Here is a 22,831-nt window from a genome sequence, read left to right as displayed (position 1 = left end):
TTAAACCCCTCAGGCTAGCTCCACTTGCTCCAGGCTATAAAGTTATTACCTGTGCCTTGAGCTTCTTATAATTTCAAGGCATCCCCACCACACATTCTGAGCCGGCATGCAAATGACTGCTCCTTGAGACACATACCTCAAGTTTTTCTTGTGAAAATCAGAATATTATAATAGAAAATTAAAAACAGCCCACTTCCAGCCACAAATTTCTTCCCAATCTGGTGTGGCCAGCAATTCTTCCAAGGAAAGTTTAGCTGTCTTAGAATTCACACACACACACTTGGAGGGGAACAGAGCATCATGTATATAGATTGGATATACTAAGAAATACAAAGAAGTAAATATAAATCATTATAATCCTACCATGCAGAAAAACCACAGTAGAAATTTTTATATATTTACTTTCAGTCTTTTATGCATGCATTTTATAGCTTCACTTAATTTTGTATTCCTGTAAAACATTTTTATGTGGAAGGAAGAAAATATATTACCACTTCTATTACAAATCCCCACTTTGAAATTGCCTTTAAGTTTTTGTTTTTTTCTTGACTATGAATTATAGGATATATACTATTTTAGAAAATTCAGACAAAGATCATAAACAAAGAAAACAAGATTGCCATAAGTCCTCTCACCCATAGACAAATACCATTAGCAGTTAGTACATAAAACAGTATTTAATATCCAGTACCTTAACTGAACTTCCTTCTAGGTCACGTGGGTCCATCTCCAAATCCTCAGGAGACTCAAAATCCAGCAGATCCTGCATTAACCCAAAAGTTTTATTGAAAAATCAAAAAGTAGAATGTCAACTTAAGCTACTGTGCAAACAATCTGCAGCCAACACTAAACTAACTGAAGATGTATATAAATATGTCTTTCACAAGAGGGAAAGAACAAATGGTATATTCAGCACAGAGTTCTTTCCACAAACATAGAATCATATTGGACACACTACTGTGTAGTCTGCTTTTCTCAACAACATATCATCAACATTTTATCACGAAATTACATTTTTTAAAAGATAGATTTAAATTGCGGCAGAGTGTGGCATCCTATAGATAAATCATGACTGATTAATCCCCCCTACTGTTAAACATTTAGGTTCAACAATTTTACTATTATTACAATAATTTTTATACATTTTTCTTAAGGATAAATTCCTAGAAGTACGATTGTTAATGTTAAGAGCTGTGATACATATTTCCAAGTTATTTAAGAAGGACTGTGTCACCACCAGCCACATATGAAAGCTTGTTTCACTAATCTCTAGCCTACATAGAGTACTACCATTTAATAAAAAGGTTTTGTCAGTTGAATAAACAGAGCAATTCTGCCTTACTGCTATTTTAATTTGGATTTCTCAAATAACTAGTGAGATAGAACTCTCAAAAAACATTTGCTATTAGCATTTACTCTTTTGTAAACTGCCTATGTCCTTTGTTCATCTTTTTATTAATTTTGTTTTTATTTCAGCTTTATTGAGGTATAACTGACATAAAATTTTAGGTGTTTATAGTGTGTATTGTAGTGATTTGATACATGTATACATTGTGAAAGGACTCACCCTATCTAGTTAATTAACACAGCCACCACTTCAGACTTTTTTTTTTTGATAAGAACATTTAAGCACTACTCTCTTAGCAAATTTCAATTATATAATAGTCATCAATTATAATCATCATTTTTTACATTAGATTCTTAGACCCTTATTCATCTTATAGATGAAAGTTTACACCTTTTACCAATCTGTTCCTATTAATTCTTTTTAAAAACAGTGATCTATTTATGACATGAGTTGGACTAAACAGGAAATCAGCATGATGACTTATTCTAGACCAGTCTTCTTACAATAAGCAAAACTTACTGTAAACAAATGTACCATTTTGCAAACCATGTTTATATTAAACAAAATCCAGGCAAGAAAAGTTCTCTACATTAAATTTGATAGTTTCCATACATGGCTTAGCTTGTTAGACAGAAAGTATGAGCTCAATGAAAGCAAGTTGTTGTCTTTTACTGCAACTATTTCTAATGTATGCTGACAAGTAATATACTAATATTGTTTAATCAACTTGCCTTGACTCATTAGACATTATGCACACTATGTACTCTTTGTCATGACTGTTAATTTTCATAATATCTCAGAAAAGATATTAAACATTTCATAGATATCACCTTTTTGTTTTTCATTATTAATTTCTAAATGCCTATTATTAAGCATGCTGACATTTGTCACATATCTTACTAATACATTTCCCCCAATTTTTCATGTGTCTGTTTTTAATGGTATAATCTATCATTCCTTTCCCTTTCTCTTAAACCTAGAAAAGCTTTCCCACCCCAGGATCCTGCGATCCACTCTAAGGCACGGGGCAATTGGTCCAACATTCAGGCTCTCTCACTGCAGAATGAGCTCTGTCCCTCAGGGCAGAGAAAATTACCAAATTCTTCCTCTCTCCACAAGCATGCCAATGGTTCAAACTTGTTTTTCCAGAAACAAAGTGAGCTTAACAATGGGAAAAACTAATCTGTTTTGAGTAGTCTCCCATGGTTTCCTACAGACCCCCAAAGAATAGTTTACAGTGATTCTGTCTAGTTTCCTCAGTGAAATGAAGCCAACCAAACCTTCTAAGTATTTTTAACACATGTGACCTCATTTAATGCTCCCAAAAAGCACACCAGGAGAGTATTATTACTACCTTCCTGTTACAGGTGAGGAACCTGAGGCAGAGAGGGGTTAAGCAATTTGCCTGAGTTCAGGCAGCCAGCTGGAAGCGTCAGAGCCCGGGTCCACACCCAGGATGTCTAACTCCTGAGTCTGTGTTTCCAATCACTATGCCCTACAGCCCTCTACGTAAGGCACGGACGTACCTACTGCGTCAGCATCACTTCTGTGGGAAAGCCCGAGCCTTCGGTACCGGGTGCACCCAGGCCCAGGGGGTGAATACTCCCACTGAGCTCTGCTCCATCCCACTGCACCCAGGGGAAGGACATACAAAGTTCTGATGACAGTAAACACGGGGCCGTCAGAGGGACATGAGGACCTAAGTGAACGCGGTGCCAAAACATGCTGACAGGTGCCACCCATGGAGGGAAGCGGAGGGTCACCACCCTCCTCCCCGCGCTGGTGCGCCGTCCCGTGTGTAAAACAACAGCCGCACGGTTGGTTCGGAAGCTTCTCTGTTTCGTCTCCACGTGCGTCGCTCACCGGCTCCTCCCAGGAGTCCTACGGAGGAGCTTCTCGCATCCTCACCTTACGCTTGAGAAAACCAAGGCCAAGAGGACCCGTCATCCCGCAAGTGGGGGCGGCAGGGCCGGTGCTGCCGAGCTGGGGCTGCGGGTGCGACGCCGAGAGGGTCCCGCGTGCTGAGGGCAGACGGTTGGGCGTTCGGCTTCACCTCCCCGAGCCTCAGTTTCTCCACCTCCAGAGCCTTTGGCACGTCTGATGGTGGGGATTAAGTAAGAAAGACACGGCGGAAGGTACCCAGTAAACAGCAGGGGCTCTTTTTTTTTTTTTTTAATTAAGAGGTAGTAGCCAGTGGGCAAGAGCTGCTTGTAAAACTTAATTCAAAACAGACCGTGGAGAAACCGCCCAGAACTTTCCCTCTGCTCACACATGAGGTGGGGACACAGCCTTGACAAAGCCACCTGTCGTGTGTGCGTGTGTGTGTGTGTGTGTGTGTAGGCTGGGACTGCTCTCTGGCAGGTGTGATGGTGTCAGAGTAAGAAAGAACCACCTAGGGGTTCAGCAGAGCAAAATTCATTCTGCTATGTTGCTATTGAGAAAGATCCTCAGTTTGAGAGTGAAGGTACATAACGCAAAAGTGGAGAAGAACCTGGTTTTGCCGTCTCCCTTTGACTGTCAACATGCACGTACAATAGTGGCTGTGGGGGGCAATCATAGCTCTTTCCTGGGTAGAATGGAGCAGACAATCTCTTACCTGTCGATGCCTCACTGAGAGTGGAGGCCTGGCTGCCACCCTCGCAGTTGCCTGCAGTGTGGTGACTTCCCAGGTCCCCACTCTGCTCCCAAGGACCTCTGCTCCCCTAAGCCCGCCTCCTGTTAGAGATTCATGCCCTGGCTGCAAGTTAGACTAGCCTCGTTCCCAGGTCCCTATGATTCTTTGTTCTTACTCCTCACTGAGGAGGCTGATTTAGACCTGGGGACAGGAAAAGCCTGTAAGTTAGACATATTTTCACCTTTGGAAGGCAAAGCCACAATTCTACATGTCTAAGGAAAAGAGCAGGCACGGGAAGCACGTCTCATCAACTTACCTTCAGCAGCATTTGGTACTTTATAAGTCTCTGGCTTGGTCCTCTCAGGTACTTAAAAAGAGGGAGTGTGTGACCCAGTTGACGCTGGCATACCTTGAAAAAGCAAACAGAAACAACTTAACACACACACAGAACAAAAGTGGCAGCATTTAAACACAGTGGTGAAATGGGCTTTTTGTGGACAGGAGGAGCAGCTGTGTCAACCAGTTCTGTAATATGATTGGCTGTTCAGTCCCTCAGGAACAGTGTGTAAAATGAGAGAAAGGGGAAAGGGGTTGTGCTTGGCTAATATTTTTATAGGCAATTAGGGATGCCAGACCATTTATTTCTTTTAGAAAGCAAATCCCCTAGGAGGGGCATTTCAAACCCTTCTGAAAACAAGGCAGCCTGTCTTCGAATTGGGGCTTAAGGGTGATGGAGTCTATTCAAGGGTACATGATGGCTTATTGATATCATTCCAGGGAGTCCCAAAGTGTGACCCTTTGGACTTAGTTCCACTTGCAAAATCCATCCTAGAAGAGGATCCTGGTTTTCTCACCAGCCTACAGCTGCTCCTCACAGGGCTGTCCCACAGAGACTCGGGGCAGCATTGAAACTCCCAGTGTGTAATGTCAACATAGGAGAGACTTTTAATAAGCTTAAATCTCAATGTCAGATTCCTCTGCCTAATTCATACTTTCAATTTCTTTAAAAATTGGATGCACACATTGTCAAGGGAAAACAATTTGTGGGAGACCTTAGAACCTCAACATTACCCCAAAGTAGGTGCAGTCTTGACATTCTTGCCAGATTGCCCTGGCTCGGGGCAGATTCTTATGGTATTTAAAATATATTTGAAGATCTTCTTTCTGGGTGAGAAAAAGTTAGAACAAATTAATCAGGTAGCATTTTTTCAGTCAGTGGACAGGATAATATAGTTCATTCATTCATTCAGTGGGCCTGAGTATCTTCAACATGTAAGGAAGTGGGGATACACAATAAATAATCTTATGTTGGAGTGAGTGTGTGATGAGGAGGTAAACAGAGGGTTACAAACTACACAGATCTGAACAGAGTACTGTGAGAGCAGCTATAGGACACAGGTAAATAAGTAAATTCATGAACAGGAGTCAATTTTTATCTTTATCCTTTCTCCTCGGCTCTTTATTTGGGACACCAATATCTCCCCCAAATAGCTCTGCACTGAATAATAAAACAGGCAATAAAAATGCTGGTAGCTGATGGCTCCTTCTTTCTCTCTCCCCACTCGCTCCATATTACAATTATTATGATGCCAACCCTAAAAACACAAAAACAAAAACCTAAGAAATGACCAAAAGGTAGAAACACCCAGAAGGAAAATGTGGCAGTTTGGACACAAACCTAAGTGGTTCAGGCAACCCTGCAGCAAAAGACCCTGAGGCAGGAAATCTACACGATGATCTCAGTGCTAGAGATCAAGCGGGGCTCCACGTGCTGTGTGACCCATATTCTCACTATATCAAAGGCCATGAGAAGTGGGCACATGTCTGCCAATATCCCAGACAGAAAGTCCATCCCAAGCCTACGGAGTCAGTTTGCCATGTTTCATCCACTCCATCAGGAGAACCTGGTCCACGTGGGTGTGCTTGCCACAGAGCCCGGGCTGCTCTGGTGGAGATGACCACGTGGCCCCCTCCTTATGAATTTCTGTGTCCCTATCCTCCTGCTCAGGCCACTCTTGATGTCTTTCATGTGGAATTGGGTTATTTTCTCCCTTACAGCTTCAACTATTCCTATTTTTCTTCTAAATATATTACTGTGGTGAATTATTTCTGTTTCTGTAGCTCTTCCCTTCTCCTGATGGATTGTAAGTGGTCATTTCACTTTACTATAAGAACTACAGCAACCCTGTCCTTTGCTATTCTCTCCAGAAAAAATTACACACACACACACACACACACACACACAAATACATTTATAGAGGCAGCTGGCCCTTGAGAAGTGTTGTTCAGACTGGTTAAGAAACTAGAATAATAATTCAGAGCTTAGCAATAATGCCTTCATTATTCATTCACTCTAGAGCTATCTGTTGAGTGCCTTTGATGTGCCAGCCACTGTGTTGAGGACATTTGTTAAATTCAATGGCTCCCAGAGCATAGAGGCCTAGACATGGGTAACACTCCTGCCATCCTGAAGTCCAGACTTATAAAACACTACAAATTGGTTAAGGCGTCTCATCCACCCTTTGTCTGTCTGAGCACAAAGACATTGACCTTTAGCTCCAAAAAGGATTCAAGGTTTCACTGCTTTCAACACTCACCACCAGAAGATTCTCAGAAGCTGGAGGAGACTTTGGAGATCCAGCCTTCCACCCAGGGAGACATCCCCAAACTCTCCCAGTAACAGAAAGGGACCTGGTTCTTGGAGGATGCTGAGCTGTTACCTGTGTTCCTGAAAACTTCACCCCTTGGTCCTGTGCCTGCACTTTGAGCAACACAGAATGTCACAGGCCTTCAAGTACTGAAACATAACTATTGACCTAAATTTGTTCTTCAGTCCAAAATTCCTTAGAGAGAGCATGTGCACTAACTAGCAGAATATGCAAGTGCCCAATTCCCCTTACCTCTTTATAGAATATATCAAGAGGCTAAAAAATTGCTACCCCAAAACTCATATTCACATAGGGAGACACGATTGCTTATGGATTAGGAAGACTGTAGGCTCTGGTGGTGGATGGCCCAGGTTCAGTTCTTGGCTTTGTTAGTTACAAGCTATCTGGTCTGAGGTCAGTTACTTAACCTTCCTACACTTCAGTTTCTCACTTGTTAAGTGGGCTCACAACAGCAGTGAACTCCTTTGATTGTTGTGAGATTAAATGAGATGATATACAGAAACCTCTCAACAAATGCAGAGTACCTGATACAGGCAGAGTACACGACAAGTGGTAGCTATTGTCAAAGCACTTTTTACCTTGTAGAGCCCTTCCGCATGCATTATTTTACTTGGTTTCCACATAACTTGACATACCGATATTACGAAGCTTGTTATATGGTGTAGGAGAGTGAGACTCCGGGGGTTTGAGTGACTTACTTGAGATCATGCTGATAGCAAGCAGCTCAACTCAGATAAGTTTTCTGAGTCTCACTCCAATGCTTTTTCCATTGTACTATGTGAGATCTCAGAGCAAATGGAACTCAAAGTTAACTACTGACAAACATTATTCTACATAGAGCTTGGTCTCTGGGACAGAATCTTCCTGTATACTAAGGGCTATTAAGTCTGATTAAAACACTCAGCCAGAACAATATTTCAAAATTCATTTCCAAGATAAGTGGAAATCTGCAAATATTACTGAGAAGAGATAAACTGCCATAGTAAATAGTGGGTTATGGGCCTGCCTTATTGGCTAACAAATACAGGTCTTTGCACAACAGTGGCCAGTTCCCTCAAGGATTCTCAAAGATTAAGTAATTGTGGTTTTTTAATTACCCCATTTGTCCCAGGGGAATAGCTTTGTGCTTGATAAAAATTTATTATCTGTATTTTGCCTCCAATATCATAAATCATATAGGATTATATGCAGAGTTTGTGGCCTAGATTAATGCTTTCTAAGGTTTCTCCCAACATGAGGGACTACAAAAAGCTTTGTAAAAATTTAGGAGAGGAATTCTTCTAAGAAAATGTTTAGTTAGTAATTCTCTAACAATTTTCTCATACTTGGACAGTTTTTAATGTGATGATATCCATTTTTTCCCGCAGGAATCTGGTCTTTTTCTCATCCAACAATTTTTATAAGTCTTTGCAATAATGACATAAGCAGTTGTGAAATATTTCTAAACTCTGCAACTAGATTTCACAATGGTGGTTTGATGAGCACAAAAGTGCAAAATAGTATAAAACACTAATAATGCTATAAAGGTAATTCAAAAGGAAATTAATCAGATTGAATACAAAATGGTTTTTTTATGTATCTTGAATTCTGGCACTGGATGGAAAACCTATGGTGAGGCTGTGATGGAAAGCCTAGACAGTGCTATGGCAGGGGCCTTCCAAGCAGGTCAAGGGCCCTGAGGGTTGAAGACTCTGTTTCTCCATCATGTTGAATACCTCGAAACTTGAGGACTTCTGTTTTAGGTTATCACAAATACTGCTCTCAGACTTATCAGCCATAATTTGAACGGTTGAAAAATATTTAAGTTTTTTGATCTGTTGTCTCCAGTTCACGAAACGAAAACAATCAAGAAATGCAAAGAAGGGCTGATTGGGATAGAGAGAAGAAATGGGAGAGATTTAGAGAGCAGAGCACATGGGGATCATCTGCACAGTCCTCCCAAAGGGAAGGAAGCACTTGATGGGGAATGATGTTGGTGGCAGCACTTCTCTGTGCCAGCTCCCAGGGAGCGCCAAAGCCAGGAGGAGAACCGGCAAGAGAGAAGAGGTCTGCGTGGTGGGAAGGGAAGTAAGTGGTCAGAGGTATGGTGTTGGAGGACAGGAAGTTCACAAATTGGGTGCTAAGCATAAAAGAAGCTGTAGATTTTTCGAACTATCCTCGATGCTGTAGAAAATAAAATGGAAGAAAATACATTTTCTGAGAGTTTCAGTTTAATACCAGCACTTTCTCTTGAGAGTGTTAATACAACTTTAGTGAAGAATTTAAGCCTGCTGTGTAAAACAGCTTAGTCACTCAGAGGAGGACCATCTACTATGGGGGTCTGGGGCCAGTCTTCCATTTCAGGGGCTTTGCAGGAAGTCAGGCTTGCAGTCATAACTGCCTAGCAGTGTGAGCTCAGTCAAAGTGGACTCAACTCACATAGGTTGAAGTTCTGCAAAGGACTCCCACTTTGCATTTAAAGGCAGATATAAGTTTCTAGACCACTAGTGTTTCTATTTGCCCTTTCCACTTATACAGAAAATTAAGGGCTGACTTTAATTGCATGGTTATTTTGATTTATTGGGAGCACAGACTTACTCTCTTGAGAAAGCAACGTGCCAGAAGTTCAGGATTTTCGATACACTTTTCCAATTCTTTTAGAAAAGTCCTAGGGAAAGAAAAGTTTAATAATGCTTTGATTTTTACACATACAGGGTTAACACAATTTTTCAAGTAAAATCACATTAAGTTTTAAGAGGCACATAGAAAAATGCTGGTTGTCCAGGCTTTATTGCTTCTGACTCATCTTCAACACACTGATTTGGAAGGAAAAAAGGTATTCTGTGACATTACCAGGATTCCCTGAAACCACCCACACCTGTTCTGATAATTCTAAGCCCTAGCCACAGACAGACTGGGTGCACTGCTGATCCCTGCTACATGGCAATGACATTAACAAGAACTGCTGTTGGGGCTGCTACTACTACGACCATTGAGAGCTTACTGTAAGTCAGACATAAGCTAAGTGCTTCGAGAACAATATCTCATTTAACCCTCCACCAAAGCTTGCAAGATAGGGTTTCATAAATGCGAAGCCTGAGGCTCAAAGGGGCTGAATAATTTCTCCAGGGAAAGTAGAAGAAACAGGATTTCCATTCAGTATCGTTTCTGAACAACAGATAAGAGATGTGGTAAGGAAACAACTGTGGTTCAATTCACCAAGCAGTCTCTTCCCTCCTATCAATTCAACTTGTGATCCTGGGGCCATTTTTAGTGGGTAAAGTGAGTAAACAAGCTGTGGTTTTGTTATCTGTAAAATAAAAGGGCTGGAAGATGATTTCCAAAGTCCTTTCCTTCTCTCATTCTCCGGAACCCAATACCCAAGCAACACCAGGCTAACAGGACAAGTGACTGCCCGGTGAGCATCTTCTAACACCCTGGGTCCCAGCACTCCCCTACGGTAATAGGTATGTGGTCATGTGTCTTCATCATCTTTGTATTCCCAATGCTGAACACAGAGCCTGACACAGAACAGGGGCTCAATAAACACTGACATGTGAGGAGATAAATAAGCAAAGGAACTGACGAATGACTACAGCGTCAATGCCTGGCACTAGTACATGCTCCATTAATGTCTCTTCCCTTCTTCCTTGGGGATCCTGTGGCGCTTCTCCCCTCCTCCTCATCCCATCCCTCCCGGGTCCTGTCCACTGACTCTGGACTACTTGCTTAAGCCTGAAAATACCTAAGCAGTTTCAACTCTAAATTCCATCAGTCTGATTCCCATCCTTCTCTTATTTTCCATTTTCCCTGGTAATTTGAATGATTATATACCTGTTGTGGAATTCGTAAAGTTCTCTAATATTCCCAAAGAGAAAGTCCTTGTTATTCTGAAGAACATCTGGAATTAGATGCTTCAGCCAAATAAAATCCATTGGAATGATATATCCCTGCAGAGATGGAAACAAGGTAGGTTTTACAAATAGGAACATATAAGAGATGATCTGAATTAGCCACTCCAGGGACCAAAACTTTAATAATTGGGGAATATGGCATACATGTTTCCTGAAAGCCATTCCCCAAAATACTTTTTTTGGATATTATTTTCCTCATGTGTCCATCTTCAGAAGAAGATGGCTTTATGGCAATGATAATACAGTGGAATTTTTATAGGAAAAACAAATATATTTTTAAAAATACGTTGTATAAGTCAAGTATGAAAGGAAGAATCTTACCCATCATTTTGTGACCTGATGCAATTACTACTATCTTACTTTATTTCCTTCATGACTTTTTAAAAGCTTATTTTATATGGTTATAATCACAGTACATATATAATTTTTAGTCTTTTTTTTCCATTTTATTTTATTTTATAAGTTTTTTTAATGGGGGTACTAGGTATTGAACCCAGGACCTCATGCATGCTAAGCATTTGCTCTACCATTGAGCTATATCCACTCCCCATATACATTTTAGACTCTGCTTGTAAATTTCTACATGTATTATTTTTAATTTAATCTTATGAGCACTTATTTTAATGTTGCTGCCTGTTATTAAAAATAATTATTTTGTAATAGTTGAATAATGACTTTATCAATCATTCCCTTTTTTATTGGACATTTAGTTTTCTTCTGATATTTTATTGTAAAAATTTTCTATTATAACTTTATACATATAATTTATTCCTCAAGATTATTACCTTAGGAAAGAAGGGAAAATACAAATTTTCACTCTTAAGCAAAAAATGCTACTTAATGAGAAACAACTCTCCCTTATTAAATTACCAAAGGCATTTAAATGATTATATCCATTATTGGCAAGCGTATGGTGACCCTAGTTGAACATTGGTACAATCTTTTTGAAGTTATTTGGTTACATGGATCAATAGTCATTAAGTATGTTCTTATTCCTGCTAAAAGAACACTTGTGATATTATAAGATGTGAAACTTTGGTAGGGATTCTAAAGACATATGGCAACTATTTTGAGATTCTTCCTGCAACAAAACTTCTGTGGTTTGAATACTTACCATGCCTTCTGCCCCAAATCTACTTACATCAATTATGTTCTTAATCTCCTTTATATAAGTCTCTTCGGTCTCAAGCAAGTCACATACAATGCGCCTGAATCAGCAGCAGGTAGGAAGATGAAAGAGAGAGAGAGACAGTGGAGGAGGGGGAAGCAGTGATTGAGAATTCTTTTAGAATAATGGTCATCAATATAGTTTCCCTTAGTGGCTCACCTACTTAAGTTGTGGTCAGTTCATTCTGTTCTGTTGAACACCCAAGGCCAATATCTCACAAAAGCACACTCTAATCACACTGGCATGAGAAGAAATGGCAAAGTTAAAGGGTTCAAGATCCATCTGTGCAGCTAGAGAATGACTTATTCTCCAGTGGGCCATAGCATGGGGGTCAAGAGGGCAAAAGTTGAAGTCAGAAATACCAGGTTTGGATCCCTGGTCAGGAAGGTCTGCCTGACCCCTACATCGTCCATATGGTTTCCTAGACTTTCTCTCCAGCCTTCTGCTGTTTCATTGTTCGTAGCAAGATCTCTGACCTACATGGATGCATTTCGTTGTGCACGGGGTTGGATGGATGTCTGTCCAGCCTCATTCCTGTGGCATTCCATGCTTCCATTTTTGGATTGATTTTTCTAAGCCAGAAGACATGGGCTCTGTCTGCTTTGCTTGAGGAAAGAAGGTGTGGGGTGTGGTACACAGAATTCTAAGATGATCCCCAAGATTTCTGGCCCCTAGTATACACACACTTCCTCCCAGTTAGTCAACCAAACACTGATATAAGTGCTGCTATGAAGGGATTTTGCCAGTCTGTTTTGTTTCAAATCAACTGACCTTAAGATAGGTAGATTACCAGGTTGGGCACATCCTAACCACATGGACTCTTTAGATCTGGGTCTAAAAGTCAGAGAGATTGGAAGCATGAGGATTGAACACAAGGGAGATTCTACTTTGCTGGGTTTGGAGATGGAGGAGGTGGGGCATGTAGCAAGGAACACAGATAGCTCCTAGGAGCTGAGAGTCGCCCCCAGCTGACAGCCAGCAAGCAAACAGGAACTTTAGTCCTACAACTGCAAGGAACTGAATTCGGCTACAACCACACGAACTTAGAAGGGGAGATCTGCGAAGAGCAATTGGCCAACATCTTGATTTAATCTGTGGGACTTGAGCAAAAAGCCAGTCACGTTATGCCCAGCCTCCTGTCCCAGGGCAATTGTGAGCTGAGCTGCTAAGTTTGTGGTAATTTTTTATGCAGCAATAGAAAACTGACAGAAAGAGTGAGGCCAGTTCCCACATTTACCTCTAGACAGGCTGCTTTCTTTCTCTCCTCAGGCCGTGAAGGCACACTTTCTTTCAGGCCTCCAAGTGAGTCAGTGTTTGTACAAATGTTTGTATGTAGAATAGATACACTTATGGTTTCCTGTGAACTGTTGGTGTGTTATCTATTAAACAGTAGCTTATCCTAGTAAAGGGTTTCTTTTCCTCTCATAAGAATGGGTAAGGCAAGGGACAGATAACCAAAAGACATGATGTAGGAAATACATACACATACACAAATGGCTATTAGTCTTATGAAAAAAATGCTCAATACACATTAATCCAACAAAGGCATATTAAAAAGAAGTAACAATTGTCAACTTCTATAGCATGGCAGACAGTTCAGACTGGCAGATGTGGATGTGGAAACACACTCAGATAGTATTGGTGGAAGTGTAAGATAACTTAGAAATATCTCATCAAAATTTAAAACACACACACCTTGACTCAGTAATTTCACTTCTAAATATATTCTCTGTTTGTAATTAGAACAATAGAACTTCAACAACAACCAGACATAAACTAGAAATTATTTAAATGCTCATCAATAAATTATGGTACATATATATGAAATGCCATGCAGTTTTTAAAAAGAATGAAGCTGATTGAATCATGCTGACATGACGTGGTCCAAGTATTTTAAGTGAATTAGAAAGAAAAACAAGATGAACAACAGTGTGCATAGTATGACTATTTGTGTAAAAATTAGTGTGGATGTATACATAGATGTAAAATTGTATATGCTTAGAAAATTCATGCAAAGAAACTTAAGACATTGTCAACAGTGATTGCTTTTAGAGTGATACTGAAGACAAAACCCCAACAATAGGAAGTCCGTGAACACTGGTAGCCTCCGTATCAGTTCAGATTTTTAAAAAAAGTTCTCACACCATTGCTAGCCATTCTTTTTCCTTTCCTCTCCTTTGTTTTCCTTTCAAATAACTTTATAAAGTGGGAGCAATTGAGGAGTCTAGCTGATGATTGCCTGCTTCATTATTCCCAAGCACATAACTTTGTTCACAGAAAAAAACTCAAGGGTTTAATATCTAAAGCCATCAAGTATATATAATGTAGATGAAAAACAGAAAACATTGGGAGTATTCAAGATATTTAAAACCCTTAAATTACAGTACTTTATGTCCCGATGGATATCTACCCAGAGGTGGAGCACTGTAATTAGAACAGAGTTGAGGATGTTAGCTCAGCCTGCACTAGCATCCTCTAAACTAATGTACATCCTGGCACTTTGTTTTACATTTAAAGTAGATCTTGCCCCACCAACACCCTAGGTCATTAAGGAGGAAATTACGCATAATGTTTTAAGGGGCTGTTTCTTCTCTGAAGCCATATTTCAAGGTAGCATAAAAATAGAGCTTCAGATATCTGGTTCCACCCTACATGACACCTCATGTTTATTTCAGATGACACCATAGCCAAGAGGCAAGAATGGAAAGAATGTGCCTTTTAAAAAAAATGAATGCAACAGTATTTGGTAAGTAAGATCATTAAAGTAGTGTGTGTATGTTAGGATTTCCTGGTAAGTTTCTTCTTTACTCATGCACCTTAATCTGTTGCCCGTTTTAACACTTGCCCCTCATCCCTCGTCACCCTCCATTTCCCAGCTCTTCAATTGAAGAGTATTCTCTTGGGAACCAGCCTCTCAGAAATATATTTTTGCTCATTAATTGTCAGTCAGATGTGTCGAGGTTCCATTTATTCCTCATATCACACACACCAGAAAGTATTATGGATTTTCACCTTAAAAAAATCTAGTTTTCATCTGATACCCTCTGTGCCAAATTGAAAGGTCTGTTCTTAACCTTCTCAAACTCTAGAGCATCTGTCATAATGAATACTCACCTTAAACCTTTCTCTTCCTTTGGTTTCTCTTTATTATTCAATCTCCATTCACCACCCACCTCTCTGTTTCTTCTCTATTCCTTCCTTGCTTCACCTCCTTCCTCATGTCTAATGTTGCTGCTTCTCAAAGGTCTGAACTCAGGTTTCCAGCTTCCTTCTCTCCTCTTCCCTCATGCTGTTGACTCTCTCACATCTTTATACTTCCTGCTAGACCTTTGGGCACGCTCAAGCCCATGTTGCCAATGGTCTACATAGATCTTCACCTAAATGCTTCCCAGACATCACATCACATCAGGTTGAAATAGAACTCATCAGACAGAAACAGCATGCACATCAGTGGAAGGGTCATTCTTCTAGGGTCCCTAAAACTCCCAATGGTCATTTCAAACTCCTCCCTGCCTTAATGGCTTACATTCAATCTGTCACCAAGCCTTGTCTTTCCATCTCTGAACGTGCCTCTTGGACTCACTGCTTATTCCCCATTTCCGATACTGCCATAGAGAGCAAACTCCCCACTCTTCTCATCCTGAATACTTTGGTGCACTCCTCGCAACTCACTCTTGCCTCTAAGATCTCACTCCTACCAACCCATTTTGTAGACTACCAGTCTGTGCCCTTCCTAAAGCTCCATGTCCATTATGCCATCACTCTCCCCCTTTAAAAACTTAAAATAGCTTTCAATTGCCCACAACTGTCAATGTTCCTTCCAGGATTCCAAGACTCTCCATTCATGTGAAAAGAATCTTCTTAGGGAGCTTGCTCAAAAGGTAAATACACATCCACAGATTCAGAAGGTGAGGGGGTGTGGTGCTGTGGGTGAATAAACAGGTGGAATCTGCAATTTTCACCCTGCATGATTCTAATGCAGATGTTCCTCCATTCAATCAAGTTAACACCAATCAGACCCACTCCTTTTAGCCACCTAGCTTAGTTAAACCAGTGTTGGCATTAATTTATACTTCCTTTCAAATTCTAATCATTCTTGAAAGTTCCAATTCTCCTACTTCCACAAAAATTAACAGCTTCAGGTGAAATTAGTACCATAGTCTTTTCCTTGCTTCCCAGATGAAAATCATTAGTACCATGTAACAAGCATGTATTAGCTCTCTACTATGAGCCAGGCACCATGATAGATACTTGGGATATGATACATAATGCCTTAGTCTAATGGCAGAGACAAGAAAATTAATGACTCCAGTGCAGAGTACCAGGTAGTCAGAGGAGTCAGGTGCACAGAAGGGGCCAGAATTAAGCCAGGGGTGGGAAGAGACACTGCCAATTTTGAGTTGAGTGGAGTGAAGTTTAGGCAGAGTTTTGAAAAAAGCAAGCAAGGGGACAAGGATGGGGAAGTATGTCCCAGGCCAAGGGGGACAGCATGGAGGAGGAATCAGAAGTGAGAGATGTATGCTCTACCATACTTGCAAGTTTCTTTACTGGCACTGGGCCAACAGTCCAGTAGGTTCATAAATGCTAGGAGCTGATACAATCTTAAAGACTATCCAGTTCATTCTTATTTTACAGATGAAAAAAGAGAGCCCCAGAACCATGCACTGACTTGCCCAAGGTCTCTGACTTTGGCAAAGCCAGTGTTTTCTCCACTACATTATGATTCTTCTCTTGGCCTGTATTTGGGGGTGCATCTAAAGTCCTGTTTGCTGATTATGAAACAAAACACAAATTAAAATGAAACTAGTGTGGTGATATAAAAATACTGGGTTTCAGAAATATGGGTTTCCAAGTCTATTTCTACTTCTAACATGCAGGGTGACTTTGAGCAAGCCACTTTCTTTCTCATGGTTTCCATCTCTTCATGTGTCAAAAGATCATCCTGAGTATCCCTCCTGGTTCTCATAGGTCATTCTCTAAATAGATTATCATTTCTAATAAAATGTATGATGTAGTCTTTTCATTTCTCACAAGAAAAGAAGCAAATGTCATAGACTTTCTGTTCATTTACAGCCTCAGTTAATTAGTTAATGTGTGACTGCGTGAGCAATAGGACGGCAAGGAGAAGGAATCAGCGTGGGCTGGAGAGGTCTTGGAGGTGAGATCTAACTGTCCTCTGTAAGACTGAGCACTTGCAGGAAGATGGGAGGGTGTTCCAGAAAGAAGGAAACATGAGCAGGGGCTAGGAGTCCTGGCTACACACAGGGCTTCGTGGGAAGCGGGCTGCTGGGGCAGAGTCTGGAAGCAGAGGGGGTGGGGTGGGGGTGGGGAGGAGCCAGGATGGAGAAGGCTGGTCCACCAGGCTACAGTGAGAATAGATTCAGGAGCCCAGGAGACGGTTTAGGAGACTGATCTGGCCAACTGTCCAGGAGCCTGTTTCATTCAGTGCAGAATAGGTCCTGAGGGTTCAGGCTTAGGAAATCATGTTCTTAGTTTTACATCCTCCTTTATTTTCATAGGATGTTCTATAATTGTGTAATAAATTCCCAGAACTATAAATGTTCTCAGTTTCTATATTTTGTCTGATGTTAGTTGGATTTGGTCTCATTACTCCGACATATTTAGGGTAAACCACCTCAAATTCATTTTGGAGGAGGATGGGGCATAAATAAACTTTACTAAAGTTTATCTGGATGGTTGCTCACTCTTCAATATCATATAATAAATAATGACAAAGTAATTTCATGCAACCTGCATTTTTTAGAAGAGGGATGGATTATAAACATAATCTCATTAATTCTAATTCAAGGTAACAATCCTGCAATTATATAGCATTTTAGGGATTATAAAGTTTTTTTGATTGTGGTAAAATATACATAACATAAAATTTACCATTTGAACAAGTTTTAAGTGTACAATTCAGTGGCATTAAATACACTCACAATGTTGTGCAACCAACATCAGAACTTTTCCACCAACCCAAAGTGAAACTGTACTCATTAAACACTAATTCGCCGTTCCTCTCTCCCAGTCTCCAGTAACCTCCATTCCACTTTCTCTCTATGAATATGCCTATACTAGGTACCACGTATAAGTGAAATCATATAATATCTGTCCTTTTGTGTCTGGCTTGTTTCACTTAACATAAAATTTTCAAAAGTTCATCCATGATGTAGCATGTGTCAGAATGTCATTCCTGTTTAGGGCTAAACATCTTCCATTGTTTGCAGTAAGAACACATTTGGTTTATCCATTCATTTGTAGATGGACACTTGGGTTGTTTCAACCTTTTGGCTATTTTGAATAATGCTGTGGTAACACTGATGTAAAAATCTCTGTTGCACCATTGCTTTCATTTCCTTTGAGTATATACACAGAAGTTGAATTGCTAAATTATACAGCAATTCTTTAAAATTTTTTGAGGAACCACCATATTGTGTACCATTTCACATTCCCACCAGCAATGCACCAGGGCTTTACTTTCTCCACACCAACACTTATTATTTTCCATTTTGAAAATAATAGCTAACCTAATGATGTGAAGAAAAGTAATTTTTAAAAATGTGCATATCATCTTCCTTGATCCATCCAACATCTGACAAAGAGCTCCTTCAGGGCAGATGTCCTGTCATCCACCCCTTGTCCCCATGCCTTACAACTAGGTAAAATCTCAGTAAGTGTTTATTGAATGGATGAATGGCAGCTTTAAGGAACAGACACCAATTCTGTAAGCAAGAGTAGGCACTAATTGTTAATCTTGTTTCACGGAAGAGGAAATAGGGACTCAGAGCATTAAGTGACTTGATTGAGGTGAAACTGTTGGCTAAACACTGCCAGTAAGAGGCAGGCCCAGGTCTTCTAGCTCTAAAACCAGACAGGGGGACCAATGTGCCAAGGGTGAATGTCAGTCCACTGAAACAGAACCCAATATTCTGACTCTGCAGCACAGCTCCACAAGGTACAGGGCCTGCACAGTAAGGACACAGATGGCTCAGGCAATCATCCATTTATGCCTAGGAGTCAAGGAGTCTGGCTCAAATCTCAGAGCCATAATCCATCAGCATGTGTGCAATACAAACATAACAAGACATCGTGGGAGAGATTTCTAGTATCAAGGAGATTCCTGGAATACTGTTCATAGGAAAACCATTAGTACCTCAGTTCATGCAAAAGGTAGTACTGGTACTAACCCCAACAGGAATATCCAAGTAATTTGATCATCTTCAGTAAAGAAATTGTGAAACAGTTAATATGCCTCTGCTTTATGCAAAGGGAAATCTATTGCAAAAAGGAAGTTTCCAAAGATAAAAAAAAATGTATAAAATAGTTAAAGATCAAAAAACATTGAAACACACTGCATTCTTTGCCCTTTGTATGTTTTTTGCAAAGACACTATTTGTATCTTTACCTACCCAGCAGATATCCTATTATTCTATTAATTCTTTTACTCCCAAGAGGGTTTATTTGTTTGCTTATTATCCTAGAAACATATCTCTTAGAGAGATTGCTCTCTCTTCCTAGGATTCCTTAGCCCTGTATCTATCTGCAGGACCAAACTGGTGTTAATATTGGGTTTAATGACCTTAGATCATCAGACCAACCAAGACTGATTCCTGAAATGTATATTGTTCCGCGATCACATGATTTATCAAGGACTTTAGAATTGGCTTCCGAGAAGTGCTGTTATAAGAAAAATCTCAGTATAGCAAAACTATTTCTAACTCTATAATTCAATACTCAATATAAATGTCAGGGAAGTCTATAACTGGCTTTCAGAATTGGTTTGAGTGGGATTTGAACGATGTATGCTCCATAACGCAGGCAATGAGTGCTTAATATTTATTAACTATTAAGAAAAGGGTAATAGAGAATTATATTCTAGTTGTCCCTTAAACACCAACACAATCAAACTTAAGTGTAAAATTTCTTACACAAATGACTGCATCTAGGCTAGGCATGTGGCCACCATATTATGGTCAATAACTACTTTCTGAACATCTCCATGGACTGTAATTTTCTTCTTTTCCTCTGTACCACCACATCATAGGATCCAAATAGTTTTGCTCCGCTTAGATAGCTGTGGACAGGCTGGTGCTGTCTTTTAAAATGTAAGTTTTAATCAGGCAGCATTCCAGTTTGTCCTGACACAAGTATTACTCATTCACTCAATTTGGATATGCCCTCCTGGTTGGGAGGGAAAAAGGTGGAGTTAGAGGCAGCCCCTCAGAACCTGTACAGAACCCTGTATGACCCTGGGAGTGTGAAGTGAATGCATGATCTGCAGGTGGAGTGGGGAGAAGAAATGCTGAGGGATCCATTGGGCAGGGAATTGGTACCAGGTCACTGTCACAGGGGCTGCCTAAACATTTGCAACATGGAGGGAAAACCTGTGCTAGCCTCATTCCCACCCCCTTATTCTCTCCCCACAGCTCCCTTCCCTGAGTGAGGCCCACCTGAGCCACAGCAAAGATCTACTGCATCAAGAAGGATCCCAGCAAGCAGGACCTGACTCTCCAAGATTGTCCCTGTCCCTGTGGAGCCTCTCCTGAGGGTAAGAGGGGCACATAAGAGAAGCCCTTATGTACTGATGTGGAAAGAGATTATCAGTTAAGGAGGCCCCTTCCCCATGTAGAGGAGAAGAGAAAGGAACAAAATGGGTTCTTAGAATGGCCTGCAGGTGAGTGCCTCTTTTGTGCTTTCTGTTCCCTTCATCTTCCAGTTCTGGGTGTACGTAGTATGGTTTCATCTAACTGCCAAGGTCCCAGAATTGAGGGAGGCTGCTGAATGGTGCCAAACCACAGAAGCAAAAGCAAGAACTGTAGGAAAGGGGCTAGTGTGCTTCCAGTGTCAGTTTTTGGGCCTTGTTGGCATCAAGGGAGAAGTACATTGGGGCCATTGTACTGCGATGAGACTCTTTGGACTGAAAGTTTGAACATTTAACGAATGTGGGAAGCATTCAGCAAAAATTCAATTCAACTAGAGGTTAATACATATTCAGTCCGTGCAAGGCATTGTGGGAGGTTCTTCAAGGGAACTGGAGATGAGCAGGATGTGGTCTCCACCCTCAAGAGGTCTGAGGACTCTCACAAGAGAAGGGAAAATAGATGCATAGATAATTTATTCAGCCACAAAATGTCACTGACTGTTATTGATATGTAACAAATACCCAGGGCTGGATCCACTGGTGAGAAGAAGGAGGATTCTGGCCCTTGGGGGCATTCAAGTCCCAGCCATTCAACTCAAGCATGGATTTGAATATTCTATTTTTGACCTGTTAAGCCTAAGGCTGATGTGACACATTTAAGTGAAGATATTCAAGTTTGGAGCTCAGAATCTAGACTAGAAATATAAGTCAGAGATTAAAGGCAACAGATGAGATCACCAAGGAGCAAGTCTGGTGAAGAAGAGAACCCCCAGAAGGATATATGTGAGGGTAGGAGGGGCTGGTGGGCAGTAAAAGAGGAGGAGGCAGCCAAGAAGATGCTGCATTGTTTTAATTGCCAATGTTGTATTAACAGAAAATGTATCTCAAGACGTGAAACACAGCGGGCCCTTTTTTAGCGATGATGATGGGTTAGAGCATGAAGACTAGCTTACCCAGTGAGAGGTGCTTTCTACAGCCCGTGGTGGGATGAGGATGACAGCTGTCCACCCAGACCATGAAGATGGCCCAATACCAAGCTCACCACTTCACACATATTATTGCTTCTGTAGTCAGTCCTCAAGGCACCCTTCCAGGCAGGAATCATCCAGGGGTGCAGAGAAGTTGGGTCACTCACCCAGATCCCATGGCCAGCGGGAAGCTAGGTTGGGATTCCACCCCATTTCTCTAACAGCTCAGGCCTTGCATGAATACTCACTGGTTTCAGAACACACAGCCTGGGGTGTGTCTGAATTCATGGAACAGGGTCTGTACAGGTCTTTGAGGTCAGTCTCCCACCTTCTACAGAAAGAGCAGATTAAGCTAAACAAGTCGAGCCTGGCACTATGTTGATATGCTGTTAGGCATTTGAGCACTCCATTACCATACTTGTTTCTCCTTTCATGATCTCGGTAACACTTGCCTCTTCTTTGGGTCTCTTTTGCTCCCACCCTTTCCCAGGTTCTCTTGTACTCAAGTTTCAGTCTTCCTTCCCCACAACTAATGGTACATGTTCTACTGCCCTACTCTCTGATCTTCTCTCCTACATCTGCTTCTCTCTCTGTTCTTTCTTTCCATTACCTTGTCCCTTCTAAATCTAACATGCAGTTCCTCTCATTTTTCAAGTTTACTATCTTGATTTTACAGGTTTCTTTTTCCAGCACTTTCCATAGTTCTCTAATGCTCTGTGAAGCAAGTTACTGATGGTGAGATTGAAGGTTGTTTATAAATCTAATTGTAGTGGCCTTTGTTCAGAAGCAGCTACTGTGGAGACTGAGGGCAAGGCTACATCATCCTCCTTCTTTGTGATGGTCAAATCAGACTCACTACTATCAGTTAATTTTATCTCCAACTAATTTCAAATTTTTCACACACTCTCTCCCAATAAAAGAAACTGAGCAATTTGTTCCATATCATTAAGTCTATCACTCTCTTCCTCTCTCTCTTGGGTGGGACATGGAGCCAGCCTGCTGTAGGAAATCCTCTCAGATGGGCAAAGGAGCCTTCCCTGTGTGGTGTATGCATGTGAGGGCACCAGGGCAGGCATTCTGGGCCACTCTACTCATCCCTGTCTTTCATCCACACTCTCTCCCCTCCTCCCACCAGAAGGCCCACATCCTCTTACCAATCGCCTGATTAACTTTTGAAATCATTTATCTATCTTGGGTGTCTCCATAAAGGCTGATGTGATATGTGAGTTTTATATGTATTTATCAATGTTTGGGTCAGTTTGTATTTTTTGTGGGTATAGTTCTAGCATGTGAAATATACGTGTGCTGACACCTGTGCCTATGTGGACCTAGTTTCAAATGACCTGAAAAGAATATAATGACCATTGAACATCTGAACATAAATACAATACACACATATGATGCCTGGGGGGAATGTATGTAGGATTACCATCAGGATTTTATTTTGCAACGGTAAAGGAGTTGATTTGCACTGTACTAACAATGAATCAGCATATCTATGGCTCACTGTCAGTGACTCTCTTACAA

At 40.9% G+C, this 22,831-nt stretch overlaps 1 protein-coding gene and 1 long non-coding RNA gene across 8 annotated transcripts in view; one reads left to right on the top strand and one right to left on the bottom strand.

Annotated features, from left to right (window-relative positions):
• Window positions 1-22,831, bottom strand: part of MCF2L2 (MCF.2 cell line derived transforming sequence-like 2) — a 206,709-nt gene that overhangs the window by 37,306 nt on the left and 146,572 nt on the right. For 6 of the 7 annotated variants that reach the window (XR_004321303.1, XM_032483474.1, XM_032483460.1 and 3 more), the window contains 6 exons: window positions 11,639-11,732; window positions 10,445-10,560; window positions 9,209-9,278; window positions 5,034-5,126; window positions 4,279-4,371; window positions 692-763 (listed from right to left, as the gene is read on the bottom strand). Coding sequence is in view for 6 of the 7 variants with exons in the window: in XM_032483474.1 (XP_032339365.1) it covers window positions 692-763; window positions 4,279-4,371; window positions 5,034-5,126; window positions 9,209-9,278; window positions 10,445-10,560; window positions 11,639-11,732 (538 nt within the window). In the remaining variant the exon portion in view is untranslated. The remainder of the gene's footprint in view (window positions 1-691; window positions 764-4,278; window positions 4,372-5,033; window positions 5,127-9,208; window positions 9,279-10,444; window positions 10,561-11,638; window positions 11,733-22,831) is intronic. The other variant, XM_032483466.1, reaches the window with a different exon arrangement.
• LOC116664852 lies at window positions 3,452-14,471 on the top strand. The gene is made up of 3 exons (XR_004321346.1): window positions 3,452-3,684; window positions 12,312-12,323; window positions 14,461-14,471. It is a non-coding gene; the product is annotated as an uncharacterized LOC116664852 (long non-coding RNA).

This window comes from Camelus ferus, chromosome 1 (genome assembly GCF_009834535.1).
Source record: "Camelus ferus isolate YT-003-E chromosome 1, BCGSAC_Cfer_1.0, whole genome shotgun sequence".
Taxonomy (NCBI): Eukaryota; Metazoa; Chordata; class Mammalia; order Artiodactyla; family Camelidae; genus Camelus; species Camelus ferus.
Note: the sequence above shows the minus strand (reverse complement) of the source record. Positions and strands in the feature narration are given on the sequence as shown.